This window comes from Tamandua tetradactyla, chromosome X (genome assembly GCF_023851605.1).
Source record: "Tamandua tetradactyla isolate mTamTet1 chromosome X, mTamTet1.pri, whole genome shotgun sequence".
In the NCBI taxonomy this organism is placed as follows: domain Eukaryota; kingdom Metazoa; phylum Chordata; class Mammalia; order Pilosa; family Myrmecophagidae; genus Tamandua; species Tamandua tetradactyla.
In genome coordinates, this window is record NC_135353.1 from 120,961,677 (window position 1) to 120,985,053 (window position 23,377).

Consider the following 23,377-nt stretch of genomic DNA (forward strand, 5'->3'; position numbering starts at 1 on the left):
GTTCTTCAGACCCTGCTGCCTTTCCTATTTCCACCAGGAGACAGGCTAGGCAGCAGGGCCGGGAGGCGGGAGTCCAAGGTGAGTCACTCGTTAATTCATTGCCTCCTATCCATCCCAAGCTCCTCCCTGGGGCAAGGAAGGGCGGGAAGTGACAGAGGTGTGCGTAATGGGGGAGGGGGCGGGAAGGTCGCCAGTGCCTGTGATGAAAGGCCCGGCTGACCGCCGCTGTGCCTGATTGGAGACCCTGGCCCCGCGCCGGAGTTTGGAGCGCGGGCTTTTCCCAGTCCAGAGACTCGGCAAAGCCTGGGAGCGCCGAAGAGAGACTCCTGGCTCTGGGACTGAGCTCAGGGAAGGGGATATCTGATTGGAGAGAGAGAAATGGGGTCAAGGCAGCGAAAGGATTTAGGGGGCAAGACAGCTGGGGCTATAAAGAGGGGGCGTGGAACCTGGCCGGTGATTTTCGCCCCTCCCCATAATCTCAAATAATCCTGGTAGTGGGAGGGAAATGGGAGCAGAGGTGTAAAATCTGGTTCTCTGGCAAGGGCGAGGGAGCACCAGCTGGGGCGGTGGATGGGGTTAAGGACCGTTCTCACAGCATTCATCCGGGTGGGGAGGGAGCCCCAAAAAAGTGGCTTTAACCCCTCTCCCAAATTCCCGAAATAAAAATCCAAGATAAAACTACCCTCTGTGTCAATGTAGTAAATCAGGTCGGTAGAATATAGTCAGGTCGCCGCCTCCAAATCCCCATGATAAGAGCTCCCAAACCTTAGAATGCCCAGTGAGGGCCCCGGTGAGAAGCCACGTGGCACACTGGGTTACTGGGGGCGGTGCCTTTTGGTGTCCGGCTCCAACCTGGGGCCTGAGGGCCTGGGGCTTTCTCGGTAAAACGCTCCTCGGCTGCTTGGCCCTCACCTCTAGGCAGGGGGCGCCTTAACCCGGGAGAGACCACAGCCCGCCGGGCGGGCCCTGCGGGGCGCGCTCCTCCCACCCGGTGTCAGGTTTACGGAACAGAGCTGCCCGGCCGGACGCGCGGTGGCCGCGAGGATTCCATTCGCCTGACCTGGCCCAGATTGACCCTGCCAGGGCGCGCCATGTTCGCGCGTGGGACCCGAAGGCGCCGCTCGGGGCGCACGGTGAGCTGTACTCGGGGTAGAGGAGGGGGCCAGGGGTAAACTGAGACCCAGTTGAGGGGGAAGGGGATAGAGATAGCGAGGAGGGCCTCAACGGAGGGTCGTTGGCACCTCCATCCCTAGGATTCCCAGACCCGAAAAGTGGGGCTGCTGGAAGCACGTGGATAATTTCGCCATACACCTTTATCAGTACCTCTGGGACCTAGTGCGCTCTCCCACCCCCACCCCTACCCCTGTGAATTATAAGGAGGGAGTCTGTGAACCAAAAGATTGGGTCCTGGGTTGTGCAAGGGACCTCCTGAATGTTTAAAGGAAGGGACCCCACTGTTCCTTGGGGGAACATGGACTGAGGAGTAGAATCCTGCAATCCTGGGGTGCCTGAATGCAGAAGTGGAGGGCTTAGGATTTGGGAGGAGAGGGCTTCTGTTTGAAACAGGCAGCTTTTGACTTCCTAGATAGGAGGGTCTCTCTCTTCTTTTGGAGGGGGTCTGTGATGGGAGAAAGTGGGGTCTGTTTTTTGTGGTCAAGAGGAGTGAAGAGTCCTAGGATCTGAGGTGAGGGCCAAGGCTTATCCAGGTGGGGGGTTCTGAATGGAGCAGGGACCTCTTGAGATCCTGGGGAGAGTTCCCAATTCCTTAGGTATGACGGAGTGAAATCAGGGCTTGGGGGAAGGGATTCTGACCTGGACTGGTAATTGGGGTTCCTGAGATCCAGAAGGGAGAGGCCAGGCTCATGAGCGAGAAAGGGTAGAGTCTCCGACTTCCATGCTGTGGAATTGGAGTTCTGCTGGCCTCGTGGATGGGAAGGGGACGCCCAGACTAAGCACTCGAGGGAGAATACTCTAAATTCTGGGGGAGGTGTTTGAGGTCTGGAGGGGTCCGAGGCTGGTGGGAGATGTCTGAGGCTGGGTAAGGAGGTACGAGGCCAGCCTGCGGAGGGAAATTATGGGGAGGTGGCTTCAGCCGCCCCGCCTCTGCCTCTGTGGTGTCCTCCCCCCGCGCTCCGGGCGCTGTCCTAGCCTGCCCAGCGCTGCCTTGGTTGGGCAGGCCCCAGCGTGCGGTTCGCAGGCCCTGGAGTGGAGAGGTGGGCGTTGACTTCTTCCTCCCCGCCCCCGCGCCTCGCCGGGTCCCGCGTCTGCTCTCGCCCACTGCAGCCTCCGGAGGCAGAGGACCCAGACCGCGGGCAACCCTGCAACTCCTGCCGGGAGCAGTGTCCCGGCTTCCTGCTGCACGGCTGGAGGTAGGTGACTGCCAGGGCCCCGCCTTCGTCAGAGCCCCGCCCTCGGGGAAAACTCCCAGAGGCTTAGCCACGCCCCTCGGCCTGAGCCCCGCCCTCAGAGGAAGCTCACTCGGGAAAAGAGCCGCACGCTCAGATTTAGACCTCAGTTCCCTGACTCATTCCCTAGAGTCTCATTCCCGGGAACGTCCCACCCAGCTGCGTGGCCCTGCCCACTGGAGAGTCCTCCCCAAGCCTCTGAGTCCCAACCCTAGGGAGATCCTCAACCTCAGCAGAGACCCGCCCACTGTCCTCCACTTCCCACCCAGTTTAGGCTCAGAACTCCTCTCCCATACCCAGTGTCCTAGCCTCCCACTGGAGCCCTGCACCCAAAAAGTCTCGTAAAATATACTCCCAGGCTCATCACAGGCTAAAGCCCGGCCACGTTCTGAGGGAAAGCCCCTAGATTCATAACTCAAATCTCGGTCTCCTGGTAGGGGGGCGTCCCCACTCAGGCCCCGTTTCCCCTTGAGAACCTGGCCCGAATCCCAGAGCTGAAAGGTCAGGGGATGTCCCTGAGACTCCACAACCCTATTCCTTCATGTCCCGCCCCCAGGCTCACAGCCCCACCCCCAGGTCACTGCCCCACCTCCTCTCAGCTCCGCCCCCAGCCCCAGAATCCTTTAGTCGTGATGATCTGCATGTCACGGCCCCTCAATTGGGCTTCCTTTGGCTGCCAGGGGTCCGGGTGGGCAGCAGCGTTGGTAATTGACTCCCAACCCCGCTCCCTCAGAAAGATCTGCCAGCACTGCAAATGTCCGCGGGAGGAGCACGCGGTGCACGCGGTGCCTGTAGACCTGGAACGCATCATGTGTCGGCTGATCTCGGACTTCCAGCGCCACTCCATCTCCGATGATGACTCGGGTTGCGCCTCCGAGGAGTATGCTTGGGTACCCCCAGGCCTCAAACCCGAGCAGGTGACCAGAGCCCGGCCTCTTTCTCTCGCTCTCCATGGGTGCTAGAACCTGCTAAGCTGTTTCTGGGGCAACACCAGGGTGCACGGTCAGACCGCGGGTGTACTTCTGACCCTTCTGTGATCTAAGGGTGGCCAGCCCCCCATACCTCTTTGAGCCTATTCACCCCACTCCTAGTCTACCCCTTCTCTCAGGCTTTATCCCAGCACTTTGTTCACCTCATCTCCATTGATTCATTCGTTCCACAAATATTTATTGAGCACCTACTCTGTGTCAGACACTGTTCTACACTGAGGACACAGCCGTGAACCAAACACACAAAGTATATCTACTCACATGGAGATTATATTCCAGGAGGGAGCTACAAATCTTTAAATATATGTCAGATAGTGTAAGGGCTATGGAATAAAAAAGCAGGGAAGAGGAGGTAGGGAGAGAGAAAAGGGAAGGGGGAGAGGAAGGAAAGGGAGATACAAAAGACAGTAGGATGTTAGAATTATAGGTAGCATGCCCAGGTAAGCCTCTGAAAAGATGATGTTTGAGCTTCCCTGAAGGAAGTGAGGAAGCATGCCATCCAGGGAGCGGGAAGAGTCCTGAGGCAACAGCATTTTCTTCAGAATGTTTGAGGAAAGGTCAGGAGGTTTGTGTGGCTAGAGCAGAGTGAGTTGAGGGAAGAGTGGTTGGAGGTGAGGTCAGAGAGGTGGCTTTTACTGTGAATGAGGGGGGGATCCATAAGTGAGCAGAGGAGGGACAGAATCTCGTATGATTTAACAGGATCCCTCAGACTGCTGAGTGAAGAATGGACTTTAGGGCTAAAAATGGAAGCAGAGGGACCAGCGAGGAGGAGGCTACTGCAATAGTCTGAGTGACTGATGATTGTACCAGCAGTGAAAGTGGTGACAAGTGGTCACAATCTAGATATATTTTGAAAGGAGAGCTGGATTTGTGGGGCTGAGAGAGAGAAGTCAAAAGTGATTCCAAGGATGGAGTTGCCATTAGCTGCTAGGAGGAAGGACAAGCCAGGAGCAAGTCTGAAGAGTAAAATCTTAAGTTTGGTTTTGGACATCTTGAGTTTGAGATGCCTGTTAGACATTTAAGGGGCGATGTTGTCCAGAACTTCATGCATTTGTGAGCCATTAGCCAACAGATGGTATTTACAGCCATGAGGTTGGATATAATTCTCAAGAGAGTGTGGTTAGGCAGGAAAAGGACCAACAACTGAGCCCTAGGATCCTCAAACATGTAGGGGACCAGCTAGTTGAGGAAGAATCAAAAAAGAGACAGAGATGGAGCTGCCAACAGGGTAGCATGAAAACTAGGCACATGTGGTGTCCTGAAAACCAAGGGAAGAAAGTGTTTCCGGGAAAAGGGAGAGAGCAGCCGTGTCCAGGGCTACTGATGGGTCAACTCGAACGAGGACTGAGGCCTGAACAATGATTTTAATGACATGGACATCATCAATGACCTTGACAGGAACAGCTTTGAAGGGGGGTAGGAGTGAAAACCTGATGGGAGTGGGGCCAAAAGAGAATGGGAGAAGAGGAAGTGGCGGCAGCGAGTACTGACAACTTTTGAGGAATTCTACTGTAAAGGGGAGGGAAAAATGGGACAGCAGCCGAAGGGAAAAGTGGGGTCAGAACATGTGGTGGCTCTCAGCAGGCTTGGGAGCTGATGGAAATGAACTGGCCTGGAGATGAAACTAATCATGAAGGAGGAAGGGGTGTGGGGAGTCAGTAGATTCCTTCCGATGACTTTAATTTTCTCAGAGAAAGAAGTAGGGACCCACCATCCTTCTGCATCTCACCCCACCCCTAGACCCCTAGTCTCAATTGTTTCCCCCTCCTTCTCTTGTGTCACCCCAGGTGTACCAGTTTTTCAGCTGCCTCCCAGAGGACAAGGTCCCGTATGTCAACAGCCCTGGGGAGAAATACAGGATCAAGCAGCTACTGCACCAGCTGCCCCCACATGACAGTGAGGTGAGAACAGAGAAGACTGGAAGGACATCCCAGGCAGGGGGCATGGCCTGGGCAAGTGCAGGCCAGCTGGAAAGAAATGGGCAGGATCTAAAGAGGATCAGGCGAGCTGATCTTAGGTGAGCTGAGGTGAAAGGTGAAAGGTGCAGCCAGGGCAAGCAGGGGATACTCTGACAAAACCACAGTTAGGCCTTGGAAGAAGAGGTAGGGGGTTAGTATTTCAGACCAGAGGTACCATTTAAATATCCAGAAGTAGACTTTTGGGGGCTGAATGAAGTTTGGAAGAGGGTGGGGGGCAGGCATCAAGGAAGGAGCTTGGAAGTTACCTCCCCCCTACTCCCAGGCACAATACTGCACAGCACTAGATGAGGAGGAGAAAAAAGAGCTCAGAGCCTTCAGCCAGCAGCGAAAGCGAGAAAATCTGGGGCGTGGTACTGTGCGCATCTTCCCGGTAACCATCACTGGGGCCATCTGTGAGGAGGTAAGCCGTGGAGGCCCTTGCCCAGTGACAGTACCTTTGCTGCAAGCCCCGGGGTGCAGCTCTCTCAGGCCTGGGGAGATGAGGCCTGTCACTTAGGCCTGTCTTTAGGATTCACTCTTGGTGGATATAGTCTGTCCCTCAGATCCCGTTCTTGGACAGGGACTATCTGTCTTCTAAGGCTACCTTGGGGAGTAGAGTCTGTCTGTAGGGACCCTAGAATGTAGAATCTGTCCCTCAGATCGCACTGTTGGTCAAGGTCCTAGTGTCTGTAGAGGTCCTAGTGGGTGTTACCTCCTCAGTGGTCACCTCCTCTCCATGCAATGGACATGGGCTGTCTCTGTGGCCCTCTTGTGGTCAGGAATTGTCTTTAAGAACCGACCCATAGATCCCCATGGTAGGAGGAATTTGTCCCCAAGCTCCCGCCACCCCAGTAGTGGAGAAGCTGTCCTCAGACCTAGAGTTAAGAAAGGTCTGTTGCTAAATTCCCTGTGCCTGGGAGACTATGTCAGTGTTCCCCTGCACACTGAGTATCACCTGTATCCAAGCTGCCCCGTGGGTGGGGCCAGTCACAAAGACCCTCCATGGCAAAAGCCCGGTGTGGCCCTCAGTAATGGTGGTGCTGGTGTCTGTCCGTCATTTGGCAGTGCGGGAGGCAGATTGGAGGTGGAGACATCGCAGTGTTTGCCAGCCGCGCAGGTCTGGGTGCCTGCTGGCACCCTCAGTGCTTTGTGTGCACCACCTGCCGGGAGCTGCTTGTGGACCTCATCTACTTTTACCATGCTGGCAAGGTCTACTGTGGCCGCCACCATGCCGAACGCCTGCGCCCGCGCTGCCAGGCCTGTGATGAGGTACATGCTTCCCTGCCCAGGGCTGGGAGTGGAGGGGGACCTGGCCACGGGCAGGCCCTTCTAACCGCCATGGATGGCTTGCATCCCCCAGATCATCTTCTCCCCTGAGTGCACGGAGGCCGAGGGCCGGCACTGGCACATGGGTCACTTCTGCTGCTTTGAGTGTGAAGTATCACTAGGAGGCCAGCGCTATGTCATGCGTCAGAGCCGCCCCCACTGCTGCTCCTGCTATGAGGCCCGCCACGCTGAGTACTGTGATGGCTGCGGGGAGCACATTGGTGGGTGAATATGAGATTGGACAGAGGGAAGGATGGGTGGACAGCAGGGCCACAAGGCCCCCACCCCCAGGATTCCTCCTATCCTCCAGGCCCCACCCCCCATTATACCCTATACTCTAAGTCTAGGCCGATACCCTCACTGCAAGCCCCACCCTCAAAACCCCCCTACCTCTCAAAACCCCCCTACCTCCATTATGCATCTTATGCCATGCTTTCTAAACCCCACCTGACCAACACTAGGCTACCACTGCACATCTGGGCCCACCTCCATAGTGCTCTCTAATTCTCAGTCCCCCTACCCTCAGCCTATCCCCTACTACCCTGAGCTATGCTCTATTCTCCAGGACTCTTAATCAGCAGCCTTGGCTAGGTTCTATCTTCTACCCTCAAACCACCCTACCCTCTAAATCGCACTCCTTTACCACCAAAGCCATGCCCTCCCTTCTAAGCCCCCTACCAGGCTTCTTGGGGTCCAGTCTTTCACCCTGCTTCTACCTGAAATGTCTAAACCTGGCCCACATCTCAGAGTTCTATACCCACTCCGGTTTAGGGTTAGCTTTCTGGAAGGGGCACCTTGGGAAAGAGAGGAGAGGGGGAGACATTTACTAGCCAGTCTCCTGGAGAAAAGGAGGATGGGGCAAGCTGGGGTGAAGGCCAAACCTCGGTTTTCCTGCATTTTCCTAAGAAAGGCCCCCATTCCGGAGAAGTGAGGAGGTGGGGGGTGGGGTAAGGGGTGGGTCCTGTGTGTGCGCATCCCCGGGCACCGGGTTTCAGATTCCCCAGGTCTTCCCGAAGTGGGCCCCATTCATAAGGGGTGGGAGTGTAACCTGGGGGCTCGGCCTCAGTTTCCCGCTCGCGTTGGTCCCCACAGGCCTGGACCAAGGCCAGATGGCTTACGAGGGCCAGCACTGGCACGCCTCAGACCGCTGCTTCTGCTGCAGTCGCTGCGGGCGGGCCCTACTAGGCCGTCCCTTCCTGCCGCGCCGTGGCCTGATCTTCTGCTCACGCGCCTGCAGCCTCCGGCCGGAGCCCGCCACTACCCGAACTGGCCGCCGCAGCTGGAGCGCCGGCACGGTCTCGGTGCCCCTAGCAGCCTCCACAGCCTCTTTCTCTGCTGCTGAGGAGGCGTCCGAGACCGCCACCAACGTCACCAGCACCGAGCCAGCGCCCGGTGAGCTCCTTTGGGCCCCCCCAGGCAAGGGCACGCCCCCTGCCTCAATCGCGGCCCCCTCCCCTTGACTCGCCCACTCCCTTCACCTACTTCGCCCGGCCCCGCCCCCATCTCATCCCAATCTCCAGCCCCAAGTGCACCCGCTTCGTGTACCCTGGTTCCATCCCCTTCTGTAAAGGGCCCACCCCCTACCTCAAATTGTCCCTGCTTGATCCCACGCCCTTCCTCCTCTTCCCTCAATCCTTGACCTTTCACCCTCGGATCCCAGGCATGGTCCTCACAGTAGCGCTGACCCTGTCTCTTCCAGCCTAAGCCCCACCCTCTTTCCACCCTGGGTCCCGCCCCCATTCCCGACCACCCCCATTATAGCAATCCAGTCCTGCTCTTCCTGAGTTTTTACTTCCAATCTCAGCCCACTCCCAGCCTCTTACTCCCCGGACCCCCCACCTCCCTGCCCCTCTCTGACTCCTGCCTCTACTTTCCCAGCCCTGATGGGGTAAAGGGAGAAGGGGAGGCCCTTCCACAGGCCACCCCACAGGAGGGGAGCAGGCTGGAGTTGGGGGCAGACACATGGAGTCAATCCATCTCTCCCTCTTCTCAGCCATAGACCCAGAAGAGCCCGCCCACTTTCTAAGAGGGGCCCCCCACCGCCACTCCATGCCTGAGCTGGGGCTCCGCAATGCTCCCGAACCACCCCCAGGGTCCCCTGGCCACCCGGACAGGCGCCCCGAAGATGGTGCTTTCGGCCGCCAGAGCACCCCGCGTGTCAGCTTCCGAGACCCTCTGGTTTCTGAGGGAGGCCCGCGGCGGACCCTGAGTGCACCCCCGGCCCAGCGCCGCAGGCCACGCAGTCCCCCACCCCGGGCCCCCAGCCGCCGCCGCCACCACCACCACCACCGCCGTCGCCACCACCACCATCACCACCATCACCACAGCCGCCATCCCAGCAGACGTCGCCACCATCAGTGTGACTCGGGATCAGGGTCTGACTCGGAATCTTGCTCCAGCTCTCCCTCCAGCCCCAGTTCCGAGTCCTCAGAGGACGACGGCTTCTTCCTGGGAGAACGCATCCCACTGCCCCCGCACCTGCGCCGGCAGGCGCTCACCCAGGACCCTGCAACTGAGACTCCCAACTCCCCACCCCCTTCGCTCCCAGGGGGTGCGCGCCCAGGGATGCCTCGCCAGGCCCGAGACAAAGACAAGAATTGTACCGTGGCTTGAAGGCAAGACAGTCCTTGGCAGGCTCCATTCTCCAGTCAGTATTGATAGTGACCCCCAAACCTGAGTCACAGGTCCCCTTCCTCCCTCCCTCCCATCTTTGTTTGTGTTATTGAAAAGTATAATTTAATATTTGTTGTCAAACAGACCTGACATCGTTGCTTCATTGATCAGGACGCCCCCTCCCCCCAAATTATTTCCCCCATGATGCTTGAGTTTAGCTACCTTTGATCAAAGGATTAATTTATTCATTATCATATTTTCTAGCCTTCTGTTTATTATTTATCCCTCCATAGAACCATCCCCACTCCTTTTGTGGCTTAGGTGGGGCATGGTCCAGGCAGAACTGGTTCCTCCTTTTTGGATACTGCAGAAGGAAGGGCGACCTAAGCACACGGAGAAATGTGGCCACACCCAGGAGGGGTGATTCGCAGGCCAGAAGACAAATTCACCCTATAAAGGCACTTTTACTCCCTTAAGGGGGCTGGGAGTTGGCTGGGAGTGTTGGGGGGAAGTGGGGTGCAGGGAGGAGCTATTGCGTTGGAGGAATTATTTGCAGGTTGCAGAAAGAAACCAGGGTAGTTCGCTTAGACAGAGCCATCTGCTGGGTCTGCTGGGTGAGGAAAAGAGAAAAAGCATTGGCTGCATCCATATGTCCATTTTACAGACAAGAATACTGAAGCCTAAAGGACAGGTCCTGGGTCAAAGACATAAGTACCAAGTACCAAAGAGGGACGATGTTGGCATTCAGGCCCTTGGGAGAGCCCTTTCCTTCCCTCCTTTACCCCCTCAGCACCTCCCATCTTTTCTCTGCCTCCCACTCCACCCCAACAGGCACACACATACACTCACCAGTAGGGGCTGCTGTATGTCTTTGCTGCCGCAAGGGGAAGGTAACAAAGGCATCGTAGCCAAAGAGGGCTGTAGCGATCAGGCCCAGTATCTGTAGTGGCAGGTGATGGAGTGAGGGGGTTGGATTAGGTTGGTCAACCTACTCAGCCTCTTGCCCCCTTGTACCTACCACCTCCAGTGCCCCCTGCAGGGATGTCAAGTCAAGCCCCAGGTTGGAAAGTCAAAGGGCTCCCAGGGAATAGCCAGGAGACTGGACTCTACCCCTACCATCCCCCCTCTCAGTACCTCTCAGCACACGGCAACCACACTTAAGGTCCCACGTGCAGGGGGCGCCATTCACACTGGATATTTAGAAACAAAGTCCCAGGAGATGGTAGTCAAGTGTGTTGACCAAGGGGCCATCTGTTTGTACTTCCCACAAAGGTCCCCGGCTGGCCAAGAGACAGCACTTGATGGCAAATGCTGATCATGGGAGGGAGCTGGGAATGCAAAAGCAGGGTCTGAACTAGACTTCTCTGCAGTGCCAACACTGCAGCCCCGAGGGCCAGGCTGACTGGCCAGGACTCACACACTTTCCACCAGAAGCCCTTGCATCCTCGAGTCCCTTTCCCTGTGCTTTGGAGTTGCTGCCAAAGCTCTTACCCCAGCAGTGATTTTGGAGTAGTTTCCTTTGTGGACAAGGACAACAATGGAGGTGATCAGGTAGAGGATTGTGGCTATGAGACTTCGAAAGAAATCCTGTGAAGTATGGGGAAGAGCGGAGTAGGGGGAAGTCAGCACCCATAGGTCCTCCCATCCCCACCCCAGGACAAAATCCCAGGTGCCCCAGCCCCTTCCCAGCCTGGTCATCATCAGCCCCCTTCTCACACTCCAGGGCCAGTTGATGAACTGTATCTTGGTGTGCAGGTCACACATATAGATGATAAAGAAGATAGCTGCGAGGATCATCTCAACCACAGACAGGGAGGAGTACCCTTGGTAGCTGTAGGAGGCACTGTAGCAGATCAGAATCACCAGACAGAGTATCTGCAGGGATCATGGGAAAGGGGACCTCCCATCAGCTCCCAAGGCCTGGTGTAAATTGAGGGTCTCAAACCCAGATGCCTCCTGGGGCTGGGAAGATGATGAATAGTAACAGCAAACTGCTTACTGTGCTGCAAGCATTATTCTAATCAACACAACCCCTTAATGAGGTGGGTACTATTATTAGTGCCTCTATTTTAGAGATGGGAAAACAGAGGCACAGAGAGGTTAAGTGGCTTTCCCAGGGTCACCCAGCTAGTAGAGTTGGATGCCCCGGGTTCCTCCTTTATCCCTTCTAGGGCAGGCGCCGCTGCAGGGAAGGGCCCTCCAAGTGTTTTGGGAGCACTACCCGCGCCAGCTTTCTTGCCTTGAGGGAAAGGAACATGCGGTTCCCCCAGCAACCCCTGGGGAAGCGGTGAGCATGACACCCCAGGGACAGGGCTCCATTAAAGGCGCCGCACCCCTTTTACAAGTGACTCAAAGATGGAGCCCACTCTAGGGGAAACGGGAAACTGAGGCTCCAGAGCAGCCCGGCGAGCTAAAGGACCTCCCGCCCGGCCCCCAGAAGGGCAAGAAAGAACCCGCGAAGGGCGGGGAGCCCTCCTCCCCGCGAACTAGCGCACCCAGGGCCCCACCCCAACAGACCCCGCCCCTGGGCGCACTGCCAGCCCGCCCGCCAGGACCGAGGCCGCACCACGCCCTGCCGAGGGAGGACCCCTTCCCCAACTTCCCAACCGGACCCCTTCAACGAGTCCACGCGGGCTTCCTCCAGGCCTCCCCGACATGAGCTGCAGGCTCCTCACTTTATTCCATGAGCCAGAAGTTCCCTAACACCTTCCCCAAACCCCACTGGACCCGTCCCGCACGCCGGGTTTCGGGCCTCGGCCACGAGCCCACCCACCCACGTCCCCCTGAGGAGAACCCCGGGCCACGTGCCTGCCTCTCCCGTGGCCGCACTGTCGCGCGTGGTCCCGCCACACCACCCGGTTCTTGCCCTCCCCGCCTGCCCCGGGACGCTCACAATCTCAGCAAACAGGAGAATTCCCTTTCGGGTACGCGAGAAGTTGGTGCAGGCGGCCCAGCAGCCCGGGGCCGAAAGGCGTTCAGAATCCGCCATGACGTGGGTCGGTGTTCTCGCGGGTTGCGGGGGATCCTGCTCGCTGGCTCGCGGGTTCGAGGACGCTGCGCGCCCAGCCTTGGTGCCCGCCGTCTGGCCGGGAAGGGGGCCCCGGGGCGAAGGAGGGAGTGAATCACCGCGCGGAGCGAAGCGGGCGGGGCCGGAGGGGGCCGGGCCAGGTGGCTGACGCCCCGGAAGCCCCCTCGCCCCGCCCGCCAAGGATACGCCCGGTCCTGACCGCGGCCCCCGGTGCTCACCATCTCCGGGCTTCGGACTTTGAGGCTTGGCAATTTGGGTTACCAGGCGCGGTGACAGCGCGTCCCTTTGCCTTTTTTAGAATGCAGATACTCCTGAGGCTGCCTTAATTCAGAACTGCGGGAATGTGGCTTTGAGATTCGGTTTCCTTAGCTGTAAAAACAGGAGGCGATTAAGACCGAAAGACTCATGCCAGGTATGATTCTGGAATTCGGAATATTTCGGATTTTAGAGAGTTTTCCCGGTGCATATACGATATATTGTTTAATACTCTCAGTTGGGTCTGAGGCTGCCCTGTTTCAAAAGCAAACAAACAAACAAGCAGAACACGTTTGGATTTCAACAAAAAGTGTGAGTGTTCACAAGTGAGAGAAGTCAAAACTGCAAATGACCCCTCTTTAGATCAGATCAGCTTTTGTAACCAATGGGTGCCAAACTTATGGGAAAACTATCAGTTTCTTGAGCTTTTTTGGACTTCGGAATTGTGGATAAAGGATTGTGGACCCTGGAATAAACCTCTTAGTGCTAGATGATGGGTTGAGAATGCTAGTGCAAAGGCTGAGAACAGGGCCCAGTGAGCACCAAGTGCTCAGTAAATGGTGGTGGACCTTATCTGTAATGTCAGAGCCCAGGTAGCCCTCCGGTCTGACTCTGTTCTGCAATCCCAGAGAAGTCCTCCATGTCCTGGTTCTGAGAGAAGGATTTGTCAACCCAGCCCTAAATGGGGAAGGAATGAATTTTTATTACTGGGGTGGTCTTGGCAAAACAAGGATATAGTACCTGAGGTGCAAGACTGATGACATTTGCAGAGTGTGACACAATGAGGGGGCAATTTCCCTTGGCTAGGCCTCAATTTCTGCATCTGAGATATGCACCTGGCCACCTGGAATCAGGAATTTCTAGGTGTGCCAAGGGGCATGCTCTCCAGACTGGATGCTGGTTTTCTTTTCATCTCATATGAGGTGGGGAGAATCATGGCTGGAAGGCCAATATGGTTCAGTCCAAAGGCCTGCCTGTCCTTCTGGTCAACGTGGGGCCCCTAAAGCCAAGAAAGGGTCACCCCACTTTCAGCCCAGGCTGTTGAAACAGTGTTTGCATGGTGGAAGGGCTGGTAGGTAATTTTCCCAGTGCTGAGTGTGTGCTTTCTGTCTCTGTGAGGACATGCCTGAATTTTTGGAACAAAACAAACTTGATTTGCCTCAGGGCCTTTCTACTTGCTCTTTTCATTACTGTCAATGGCTCTTCTACTCCGGGCTTTTGGTCATTTCCCAGCTCAGATGTCAAGATTTCAAAGACGCCAGCAGCCACCCCCCAGCCCCAATCACCGCCTTCCCCCAACATAAACTCATTTTGCTATCTTCATATCTCTTATTTCTCCCTGAAATTATCTCTCTCTTTTTTTTAACCACCACCCACTACCAAAACTTTCCCATCACTCCCAATACAAACTCGGCAGAGTTTAAGCATTAACTCCCCATTCCCCACCCTACTGCAGCCCTTGGTAGCCTGTATTCTAGTTTCAGACTCTGAGTTTGCTTATTCTAATTCTTTCACATCACTGAGATCACACAAAATTTGTCCTTCAGTGTCTGGCTTATTTCACTCAACATGATGTCTTCAAGGTTCATCCATTTTGTTGCATGTTAGAATAATTCTGAAATTATCTTTTATTTATTCATTTTTATGTCTAGCAAGTGTTTAACCCCACTATGTCAGCTACATGAGGGTAGGAATCTGTTTTGATGCCCCAGCATCTCCCCAGTGCCTATCACAGTATGAGGTATATAGTTGGGGCTCAATTAATATTTGTCCAATGCAAGACAAGTTTGGGAAATCGCCTTTGATTAAATCTTGCTCCAACCCCTCCTCCTTCAAGCTGTTTACCGTCTCTGAGCCGTGCTTCCCTCCTTCTTCTGTGAAGTGGACATAACAGGGTTGTTGAGTAGTTGTAAAGAGATGAAAAGACATGGTATGAGTAAAGCTGTAGCAGGGATAAGCCTAACTGGTGGCTGAGGTTACAATTAATCTCCTGGGTGTGACTGTGTTTATTGGGCTGTGACTGTGTTTATAGGGCTGTGACTCTGAGGCCCTTTCCTGACTTCCATAGAGCCACAACTCCTCCAGGCTCTGAGTCAGGAGTAGCTGGAATCCCCGACACCCTCCCTCACAATGTCTACACATTACCCCCCAACTCCCAACTCTCCTAGTCTAGCTCAGCAGTCACACTCTCCTCCCCAGCACCACTTTGAACTCTCAGGTCCTTTCATTTCTCGCCCCCTTTGCCGCCCCCTCCCCATAGGGACTCGAGTTTCCCCTTCCGCCTGACCACAGCTTCCCTCGTTGGGAGGATGGGGCCAAGTATTCAGGATGTGGTGACAGCGGAGGTGACTGGACATTTTTGGCCTTGGCCAGCGCCTGCTTAGGGGCTACTGGGGTTGGAGTGCCAGGCTAGTCATATACGCCCTGACTGCGGGACTCTGTTCCCAGAGTTGAGGAGACTCTGGGCCTCTCCTGGGGCCGGGAACGCCCAGCATGTGGCGTGTGCACACAAGCCCTGGCTGCAGGCCGTCACCAACTACGGAAAAGGTGGCCCCGGCCCAAGAGTTCTAATAGCCTTTTTTTAGCTCGGCCCGCCCTGGGGCACTGACTCACACCTTCCCAGCTCCGCCCTAAAAGGGGGCTCCGGGGCCCCAGACCGTGCCCTAAGGGTGGCAGTCTCCATGCCAGCGAAAGCTGGCAGAGGAGCCCGGAAATGGAAGACCGCAGGCTCTCAACAAGGAAGCCGCCCCTCTTTTAGCCTTGCCATCCGGATGTCAGCTGAGGGTCGCAACAATTCCGGGTTGTGGGTGTATTGGGGGCACACCCCCCCACAACAACAGGCCCACTTTCGCACCCCCCACGCCGCCTACACGATTATTATTGTAAGCCCCGTGCACGTCCAAAAAAGGGAAATGAATGAATAGAGGAGCAGAAGTTGAAGAAGAGAAAAGGAGTGTGTGTAGAGAGCACGCCCGGTGCGGGGCTGGCAGCAGTTTAAAAAAAAAAAAAAACGTCTGGAGGCATGGAACAAACAGCACAAAGTAAGCCTGTTGATGGTTAAGAGAAGAGGCCCGCCTCGAAACCGGATCGACGCACTCCCTCCTTTACTGGGTGAACTGGGCAGCCCCACCCAGCCTAAAGCACCTGCAAGTCGGGGCTAGATCGAACCATTTTATTACCTCCCCCGCCCGGGCCACCAAGCTCAGGGCTGGCCATTCAGGGAGGGCCGTACCACTAACGCCCAGAGGGGAGAGTGGGCTAGTCGACTGCCCTCCCAGCGATGCTAGGGCGGGGCCGGCGGGGCATGCCACACCCGGGATGGGCCGTCCTAAGTGAGCCCCGAGCCATCTAATGCACGCTCAGTGCCTACGCCTCCCGGCTGCCATCTCCAGCGCGAGCTGAGCGCCCCCAGGGACCCCCAGGGCCCGCGAGAGCCGTTCCTCGCTCGGCACCAGCCAGGGTCCTGGAGAACTGGAGGGCCGGTCGTCCTGGTCCTCCGTGCGGTGTTCAGAAAGAGAAACTGTGGCGCCGTCGGTCGCCGCCTCTGAGCCGGGCTTGGGGCTGCCAGGGGTCGTAGACGTCGTCCGGGACCGGGTGTGCTGAAGTGGGGAAGCGCTGGCGCCGCAAGATCTTGTCACCTTTGGTTCCCCAGGATCGAGGCTGCCCTCTAGGGATGGCGGGACTGAGGGTTAGATTGGGCGATGGGGATGGGGAGGGGGCGGAGAGCGGGGCCCTTGGTCAAGGGCGGGAGACCCCGAGGGCTGCGCGAGACACGGACCCTGCACGTTAAAAAAAATCTCCCTTCAAGGTCTGAACATGCCGCTCATATAGACCGATGCCACCCCGGATGGCCCTAGACACCTCCTTTACCGAGACCCCTCTCCTCCTGGGTCCAGGACAGGCCACTGAAGAATCACCTCCCACAACCCCCAAAGGAAATCAAACATCAACCACTGACCTCAGGCCCCACATCCCTCCCCTCCCTCCCCTCCCCTTCCCCCACACCCAACCCTTTCCTGTGTTGACCCTTCATCTTTCTGAACTAGACCCTCTAGAATTCTAAACCCTCCTCTCCCCTCGGAGACCCACTATGCTTACCCCTCCGGGCACCTTGACCCTCGCTCTTGAACACCCGCTTTTACCCCACTTCTCTTTCCCAGTACCTCCAAAGCCTCCCCTCCGAAACCCACTTATACTCCTATCCTTGGACCCCACCCCACCCCCCATCTGGCTTTTGAGAATACCCCTTCCAGCAGACACCAAACCTTCGACCTTCCCCAGGGAGATCATTACCACCCCCCATCCAGGACCCCAATCCCTCCACTCTGAGAGCCCTTCCTTTCTCTCACAGATCCCAGACCCCTCTCCCTTGGGACACCAGCCACCTCCTTTTCCCGGCCCTTCCATCCTCTCTGGTTTGCCGGGGTGACTTTCAGGCAGCCTACAGACCACAAGGTGAAGACGGCGTCCGCCAGCACGGATCCGCTCCACGACCTGGGCGTGAGTGAGACCCTGCGTGGGCTCTCCGTTGATGTGAAGCACGAGGTCACCGGCCTGCAAGAATGCAAGGCGAGGGGTGTCGTAGGGAGAGGGAATCCTGGAGGGCTGTTCAATGTAGGGTGGGGGGCCAGGGATAGCACTCACCAATGAAGGGCGCCCTGGGGCTCACCTGCAAACGACCACAGCGCTGTGCTGGCCCATCCTCCAGCAGTCCGCGCACTGCCAGCGGAGCTTCCCGGGTTCTGACATCTCGACCCCCACTTAAGGAGAGGCCGAAGCCTTCAGAACCACGGATCAGCTCCACACAGAACTGACCAGAGGCCTGGGAAGGCGTCGAAGCACAACGTGCCTCACCCGGGTTCACAATGGGTGGCACCTTACTCCTACCCAGGGTCTCTGACCGACGATGCTAGAGAAAGGACATGTATGGGAGCTCATAGGTTGCAGGTCCCAGAGACTAGTGGTCTCAAAAAGGAAGATGGGGTGGTACCTGGGTCCGCTGTCCTACAACAGGCGCATGAGGCAGACGACTGTCCGTGACCTCAATGTCCGCAGATTCCAGCCCGATGACAGCTGAAGGATTAGGGGAAGCTGAAGGGGCCCACAGGGGAACCCCGTGGAAACTCTCTAGAGCTTGCCCCCTGATTTAACATTCTAGTCTCAAATCTTTAATAGAATTCAAGGTCTGGCACAGCAAACGCATATACATGCCCTGTCCACCCAGAGAACTATCTAGGACCGCCCCTCGAGTGATCATATAGGCCCGTGAATAACTGTCCTAATTACTTTAGGGTCCATTCTTTGCGTTGTACAGTTCTATGAGTTTCTAATTTTTTTTTTTGTTCTGATAACACATATACATCGTAAAATTTCCCATGTCAATCACTCTTAAGAATACAAACCGGTGTTATTCATTACATTCACAGTACTGGGATGCCATCACCATTACCAAATTTTCCCACCGCTCCAAACAAACACTGTACAGTGTAAGCCTTTAACTCCCCACTCCCCACCCTGCCGCTGGCAGCCTACATTCTAATTATGTCATATAATAAGATCATACAATATTTGTTCTTTAGCGTCTGGCTTATTTCACTCAACTGACGTCTTCAAGGCTCATCCACGTTGTAGTATGTATGAGAACTTCATTCCTTTCTAGGGCTGAAAAGTATTCCACTGTGTGTATATCGACCCCACCTCTTAATTCATAATCCCAGACCGGGCTATGTGAATAATACTACAGCCCGTGTCTAAAACGCCCCAAATCCCATCCCCTCAAATAATACCCTTAGATACACCTGGGAGAGTGAAAATCCAGGATTGGGCTCCCAAACATTCCAGGCCCGCCCTCTGAACCTCAAAAATGCCTGACATTTCAAGCACCGTCTCCTCCTTAACTGGCATTCCACGCCCCTCTTCTACTTTATCTCCTCACCGCAATAACCCTCCAGCACCCGCCCCCTCAGAAAACAACAATCGAAGACCCGCTGGCGGAAATAATTATCCAGGCCCGCCCCGCCCACCCCCCCTTACAGTTCTGGCATTGCCTACTGGAATTACCCATGCACGGCGCACTTCCTACACTAACAATCTAGGATAACACCGGGTCCCGCCCCCGGGACGCGATGCCAGCCCCGCCCCCTCAACTCACGCCTCTGGGCCCCAACCAGGGGAAGTACCTAACGATCTGGGTCCTGCCGCCTCCAAAGCACCCAGCAGCTCCCCTTCTTCCCCGCCTCCCCAGAGGACCGCGGCAGGGTCACTCACCCTCCTTGGGGCGCAGGCGCAATGTTGCTCCTGCCCTGCGCGCCAGGGCCGCCACGTCCGCCGCAGCTCGGGCCGCTAGGGGGCGCGCGTCGAGCCGCGCCAGGAGCTGCCGGGCGCTGGCGCCCGCGGGCGGGGCAGGGCCGCGGCCTGAGCGGGAGGGGGACAGGTCAGCGCCCACCCTCAGCCTCGGAACACCCCCATGCTTCCAGACGTCCGAAGCCTAGATGCCCCTCGAGGTCCCCGGACACCCCTGACCACTCACTCCCTCGATAGTTCCGGAGGACATCGACTGCCCCTCAACCTCTCCCGCGCCCCTCGACCGTCTCGGGTATGCCCGTGGAACTCCACTCGCCCCTGGAGACAGCCGTTTCGCTGTACTATTCCTGGACACCTCCGACCACTCGCTGCATGCTTCTGGAGGTCCACGACTGCTCCCCAATTCCCTGGGGCTCCAAATGCGCCCCCCTCAATATCTCCGGAGACCCTGATGTCCCCAAGATGTCCCGAGACGCGATGTCGACACCAGGAAACCCGGGATCCCCGAATCTGCTTCCAAATATCCTGGGGTCCTCAGCCACCCTGCACAAATCCCTTGGGAGGCCCCGATTCCCTAGATATTCCCCGGAACTGCAGACTCTCTCTCTGCAGAGGCCCCGAGCTCCTCCTCAAGCCCCCATTCACCCCAAATCTTGACTGCCGGGGTGTGCTCAGGGACACCGGGAAGCCCGACCGCGCCCGTCTCCCCGGAGACTCCGGAGTGAGCCGGGATCTGGGGCGCGGACCCCTAGAGTAGGTGTGGGTAGGGGGTCTCGGGCCCAGCCCTGGTAGCTGGGCCGCTGCTCGCCGCCGCTTGGGCGCCAGAACTGCTGCGTTTACAACCTGCAGGAAGAAAGGCCGGGCGAGGGCGCGGGCAGAGAGCGCGCTCCCCTCTTCCTCCCCCTGGTACCTCCTCGGCCTCCCCTAGGGTCCGTGGCGCCTTCCCGGCGGGGCTCCATGGCCCGGAGGCGGCCGGGTGGACGCAGGGCCACCAGCGACGCGGTTCGAGCTCCGGGGCACGCTCACCTGGCGACCGGCCCGGGCCTGGACGCAGCTGAGACCGGCCGCTCCCGGCCAGGCGCCCAGCCCCGCGCGGTGACCTACCTGGCGGCCGGCGAGGAGGCCTGGCTGTGTGAGCCCGCACGTGCACTCCGCCTCGCTCGGCCTCAGGCGCTGCCTCTGTTTACTGACCACCGGGGCTGGGCTCCTCTTTCCATCGACGGGATGTTCCTATCCCGCTTATTTCTCTAAGTGACAGGGGACAAGGGTCTGGGAGAAGTAAGGGCCCCGTCTAGGGTCTAACAATTAAGGATGAAGATGCACAACTGGAACCCAAGTTTGCCAGGGAACTCTGCTGCCTTCAGCAGAGCTTTGCACGTAGTCAGCCTTCTGTAGTTTGCGGTGAATCTTTGCCTAAGACGGTCCCTACTGGGGAAACGGAAGGGTATGGTGGGGCTGGGAAGAGGCACGGCCTTGGAGTCTGTGGGGTCTCGGGGAAATTTGGGTCCCTGAGCATACTGGGGGTGGGGGAATCAAAAAATGGGGAAGGGCAGGTGCTCTGGAGAGTGGAGGGGAGGTGGAGGCCTGGACTAGAGAAGGCTTGGAAGACCCTGGGGTGTTATGTGACACTGGCCATGGGGACTGAAGCCTGGTCTAGGGTTGAGTTTGAACAGGGGTGTCTGAACATATCGACCAGAATGGAGAGCCCTTGGGCAGACTGCTGCTGCAGTGGAGGGAGAAATGAGGTTGCAGTGAGAGAGGGCCTGGGACTGCCACTTTGCAGAAGAAGAAACTGAGGGTCCCAGGGGCTCAGACACTTGCCTGGCTAGGCATCCCCACCGACCACCCTGCAATCAACCAACACAGAGCTGACCTCAAGATGCTTACCCCTGAGCACTCAGTTGGTCCATGGCTGTTTCACCAAGGCCTTGGACACAGTCTGATGGTATGATCTCATTTATATGAAATAACTAGAATATGCAGATTCATAGAGACAGAAAGTATATCACAGGTTGGGAGCAGGTAGAGAGTTAATGCTTAATGGGTGCAGTTTCTGTTTGGGGTCTTGAGAAATTTTTTTCAACTCTTTTTTAAAAAATTTATTTATTAATTAAAAAAATTAAGAACAAACAAACAAAACATTAACATATATTCCATTCTACATATATATTCATTAATTCTCAATATCATCACATAGTTGCATATTCTTCATTTCTAGAACATTTGCATCAATTCAGAAAATGAAATCTTGATAAATTTTGGTATTAGATGATGATGGAAGCACAACATTGTGAATGTAATTAATCCCACTGAATTGTATACTTGAAAGTGGTTAGAATGGGAAATGTGGTTAAAATATTGTATATAGGTTACCATATTTTCAAAATTTTAAAAAAGAAAGAAAACAGACAGTGATCCTTCCTCTAATGAAGTTGACAGTTTAGTAGGTGAGAGAGACAGTAAACAAAAATTGGAAAAGATGAGCAGGAAAGAATAGCAGATAATAAGCATCCTTGACTAAAAACTAAAGGGTCAAAGAAGGGATACCCGTGAGGAGGACACTGCAAAATCCCTGCCCCTTTCTCATTTACTTACAGGTGTTCTTCGTAGATTGGTTTGTTCATTATATATTTATGCACTTACATAAGTATCTCACAAAAGGCTGCCTACACCTTCAGGGGCCATGCAGCGGTTCAATGGACAAGGAAGGAAGGTCCTAAGGGGTCTTGATAGATGATGGTGGGGATGGCAGGTAGATGGTGTCCAGAATTCCAGGTCCTCCTGGGGCACTTGGAACCCTGAGAGTAACTAAGGTCAGCAGGAAGTATGTGAGCCAGTCGGTGGCTTCAGGACCAGTCATTGTGGTATATAGGAGTGGCAGAGGGCAGACTATGGGTGGCTTATTGGAGGGCAGGGGCCAAGTGCTTTCCTTCATCCTGGGCTTGGGGGCTCAGGTGGTACACTTTACACGCATAGTAGTCTGCAGTGGAGAGCTCACAATCAACAAGCCCACTTCACGTATGGTAACACTGAGTCCAAGGGAGATGAACAGACACTTCTGAGGTCCACAGATTGCAGCCAGGACAACGTGGGATAGAATCCTAGAATGAGCTGAGACTTAGCATCAAGGGATTGAGAAAACCTTCTTGACCAAAAGGAGGAAGAGTGAAATGAGACAAAGTGTCAATGGCTGAGAGATTCCAAACAGAGTCAAGAGGTTATCCTGGAGGTTATTCTTATGCGTTATATAGATATCACCTGTTTAGTTAAGGTGTAATGGAGAGGCTGGAGGGAAGTACCTGAAAATGTAGAGCTGTGTTCCAGTAGCCATGTTTCTTGATGATGATTGTATAATGATATAGCTTTCACAATGTGACTGTGTGATTGTGAAAACCTTGTGTCTGATGCTCCTTTTATCTACCTTATCAACAGATGAGTAAAACATATGGAATAAAAATAAATAATAGGGGAACAAATGTTAAAATAAATTTAGATTGAAATGCTAGTGATCAATGAAAGGGAGAGGTAAGGGTTATGGTATGTATGAATTTTTTTCTGTTTTCTTTTTATTTCTTTTTCTGAATAGATGCGAATGTTCCAAGAAATGATCATGACGAAGAATATGCAACTATGTGATGATATTGTGAAGTACTGATTATATATGTAGAACAGAATGATCAAAAGTTAAGAATGTTTGTGTTTGTTTGGTGTTTTTTGGTATTTAAAAATTTTTTTTAATTAATTAAAGAAACAAAAAGATTGCAGCCAGGAGTGGGTTGTGGATAAGGCATTTTGTTCTGCAACCCCTGCAGAAGACCCAACACCCAGGTACTCTTCTCACAGTCAATGTTAACATGCGCTTCTTGGTGTAAGGGGAAAGCAGTGAGGCATTTGTAGATATTGAAGATGGTAGCATTCAGTCCCAGCATCTGGAGGAGGGCAAGCGACGTGGACATGCCCGCCTCAGCACCTTTCTCCTGCCTTCTGCACCTAAGTCATCTGCCCTCTGCTACAGAACCCACCATTCTTCCCTTTGGGCTCTGGAATGACAATTTCCTGTGATATGGTGGGCATACAGGGCTGTGGCACCAAGTCAGCTCTAGTGAGCACTTGCTGTATGAGCAAGGGACCAGGGGATCCACTGTGGGAACCTCAGGGGGCGGAGTAAGACACAGAGCTGCTTCCTTCATGGGCAAGAACCTGTACAAAGGCCAGCTGAGGTCACGTCTACCCTCACTCATACATTGCTCTTCTATTTCTCTTTCTTCTTTTGCTTCCAAATACTTCCTCTCCATGACTCAGGTTATGGTTAGGTTAGAGGGAACCAGGGTTTTGAGAAAGCAGGTGGTCCAGACCCCTAGGGGGTGGAGATGGGTGCCAGCGTCTGACTAGGGGAGATGGGGCCAGTGTGCATGTGTGAGTGCATGTTCCTGCTCTCCCAGAATCACAGGTTGGGTCTGGGAGAGACCCTAGGCGAAGTGGGTCTTGAGTCCAGACTGA

The 23,377-nt window shown here is 55.3% G+C and overlaps 3 protein-coding genes across 5 annotated transcripts; 1 reads left to right on the plus strand and 2 right to left on the minus strand.

Moving 5' to 3' along the window:
• Positions 1 to 955: 955 nt before the first annotated feature.
• On the plus strand, positions 956 to 9,436 carry PRICKLE3 (prickle planar cell polarity protein 3). The gene is made up of 9 exons (XM_077146469.1): positions 956 to 1,133; positions 2,284 to 2,369; positions 3,139 to 3,322; positions 5,182 to 5,295; positions 5,636 to 5,773; positions 6,418 to 6,621; positions 6,713 to 6,899; positions 7,771 to 8,070; positions 8,672 to 9,436. Exons 1-9 carry the CDS (start codon positions 1,092 to 1,094, stop codon positions 9,289 to 9,291), a joined length of 1,875 nt encoding a protein of 624 aa, XP_077002584.1. The 5' UTR covers positions 956 to 1,091; the 3' UTR covers positions 9,292 to 9,436.
• A 78-nt stretch (positions 9,437 to 9,514) lies between these two features.
• PLP2 (proteolipid protein 2) lies at positions 9,515 to 12,440 on the minus strand. 2 transcript variants are annotated; one of them, XM_077146471.1, is made up of 5 exons: positions 12,185 to 12,440; positions 11,008 to 11,166; positions 10,783 to 10,878; positions 10,141 to 10,231; positions 9,515 to 9,898 (listed from the first exon to the last, which is right to left on the minus strand). In XM_077146471.1, the coding sequence occupies exons 1-5, from the start codon at positions 12,278 to 12,280 to the stop codon at positions 9,876 to 9,878; spliced, it is 465 nt and encodes a 154-aa protein (XP_077002586.1). In that variant the 5' UTR covers positions 12,281 to 12,440; the 3' UTR covers positions 9,515 to 9,875. The 2 variants fall into 2 exon arrangements, with proteins under 2 accessions (XP_077002586.1, XP_077002585.1); XM_077146470.1 differs by having other exon boundaries at positions 9,515 to 9,901.
• Positions 12,441 to 15,468: 3,028 nt separating this feature from the next.
• MAGIX (MAGI family member, X-linked) lies at positions 15,469 to 19,886 on the minus strand. 2 transcript variants are annotated; one of them, XM_077146466.1, is made up of 6 exons: positions 19,788 to 19,886; positions 18,842 to 18,988; positions 17,565 to 17,647; positions 17,244 to 17,483; positions 16,960 to 17,128; positions 15,469 to 16,241 (listed from the first exon to the last, which is right to left on the minus strand). In XM_077146466.1, exons 1-6 carry the CDS (start codon positions 19,834 to 19,836, stop codon positions 15,934 to 15,936), a joined length of 996 nt encoding a protein of 331 aa, XP_077002581.1. In that variant the 5' UTR covers positions 19,837 to 19,886; the 3' UTR covers positions 15,469 to 15,933. The 2 variants fall into 2 exon arrangements, with proteins under 2 accessions (XP_077002581.1, XP_077002582.1); XM_077146467.1 differs by lacking the exon at positions 18,842 to 18,988.
• Between the last annotated feature and the right edge of the window lie 3,491 nt (positions 19,887 to 23,377).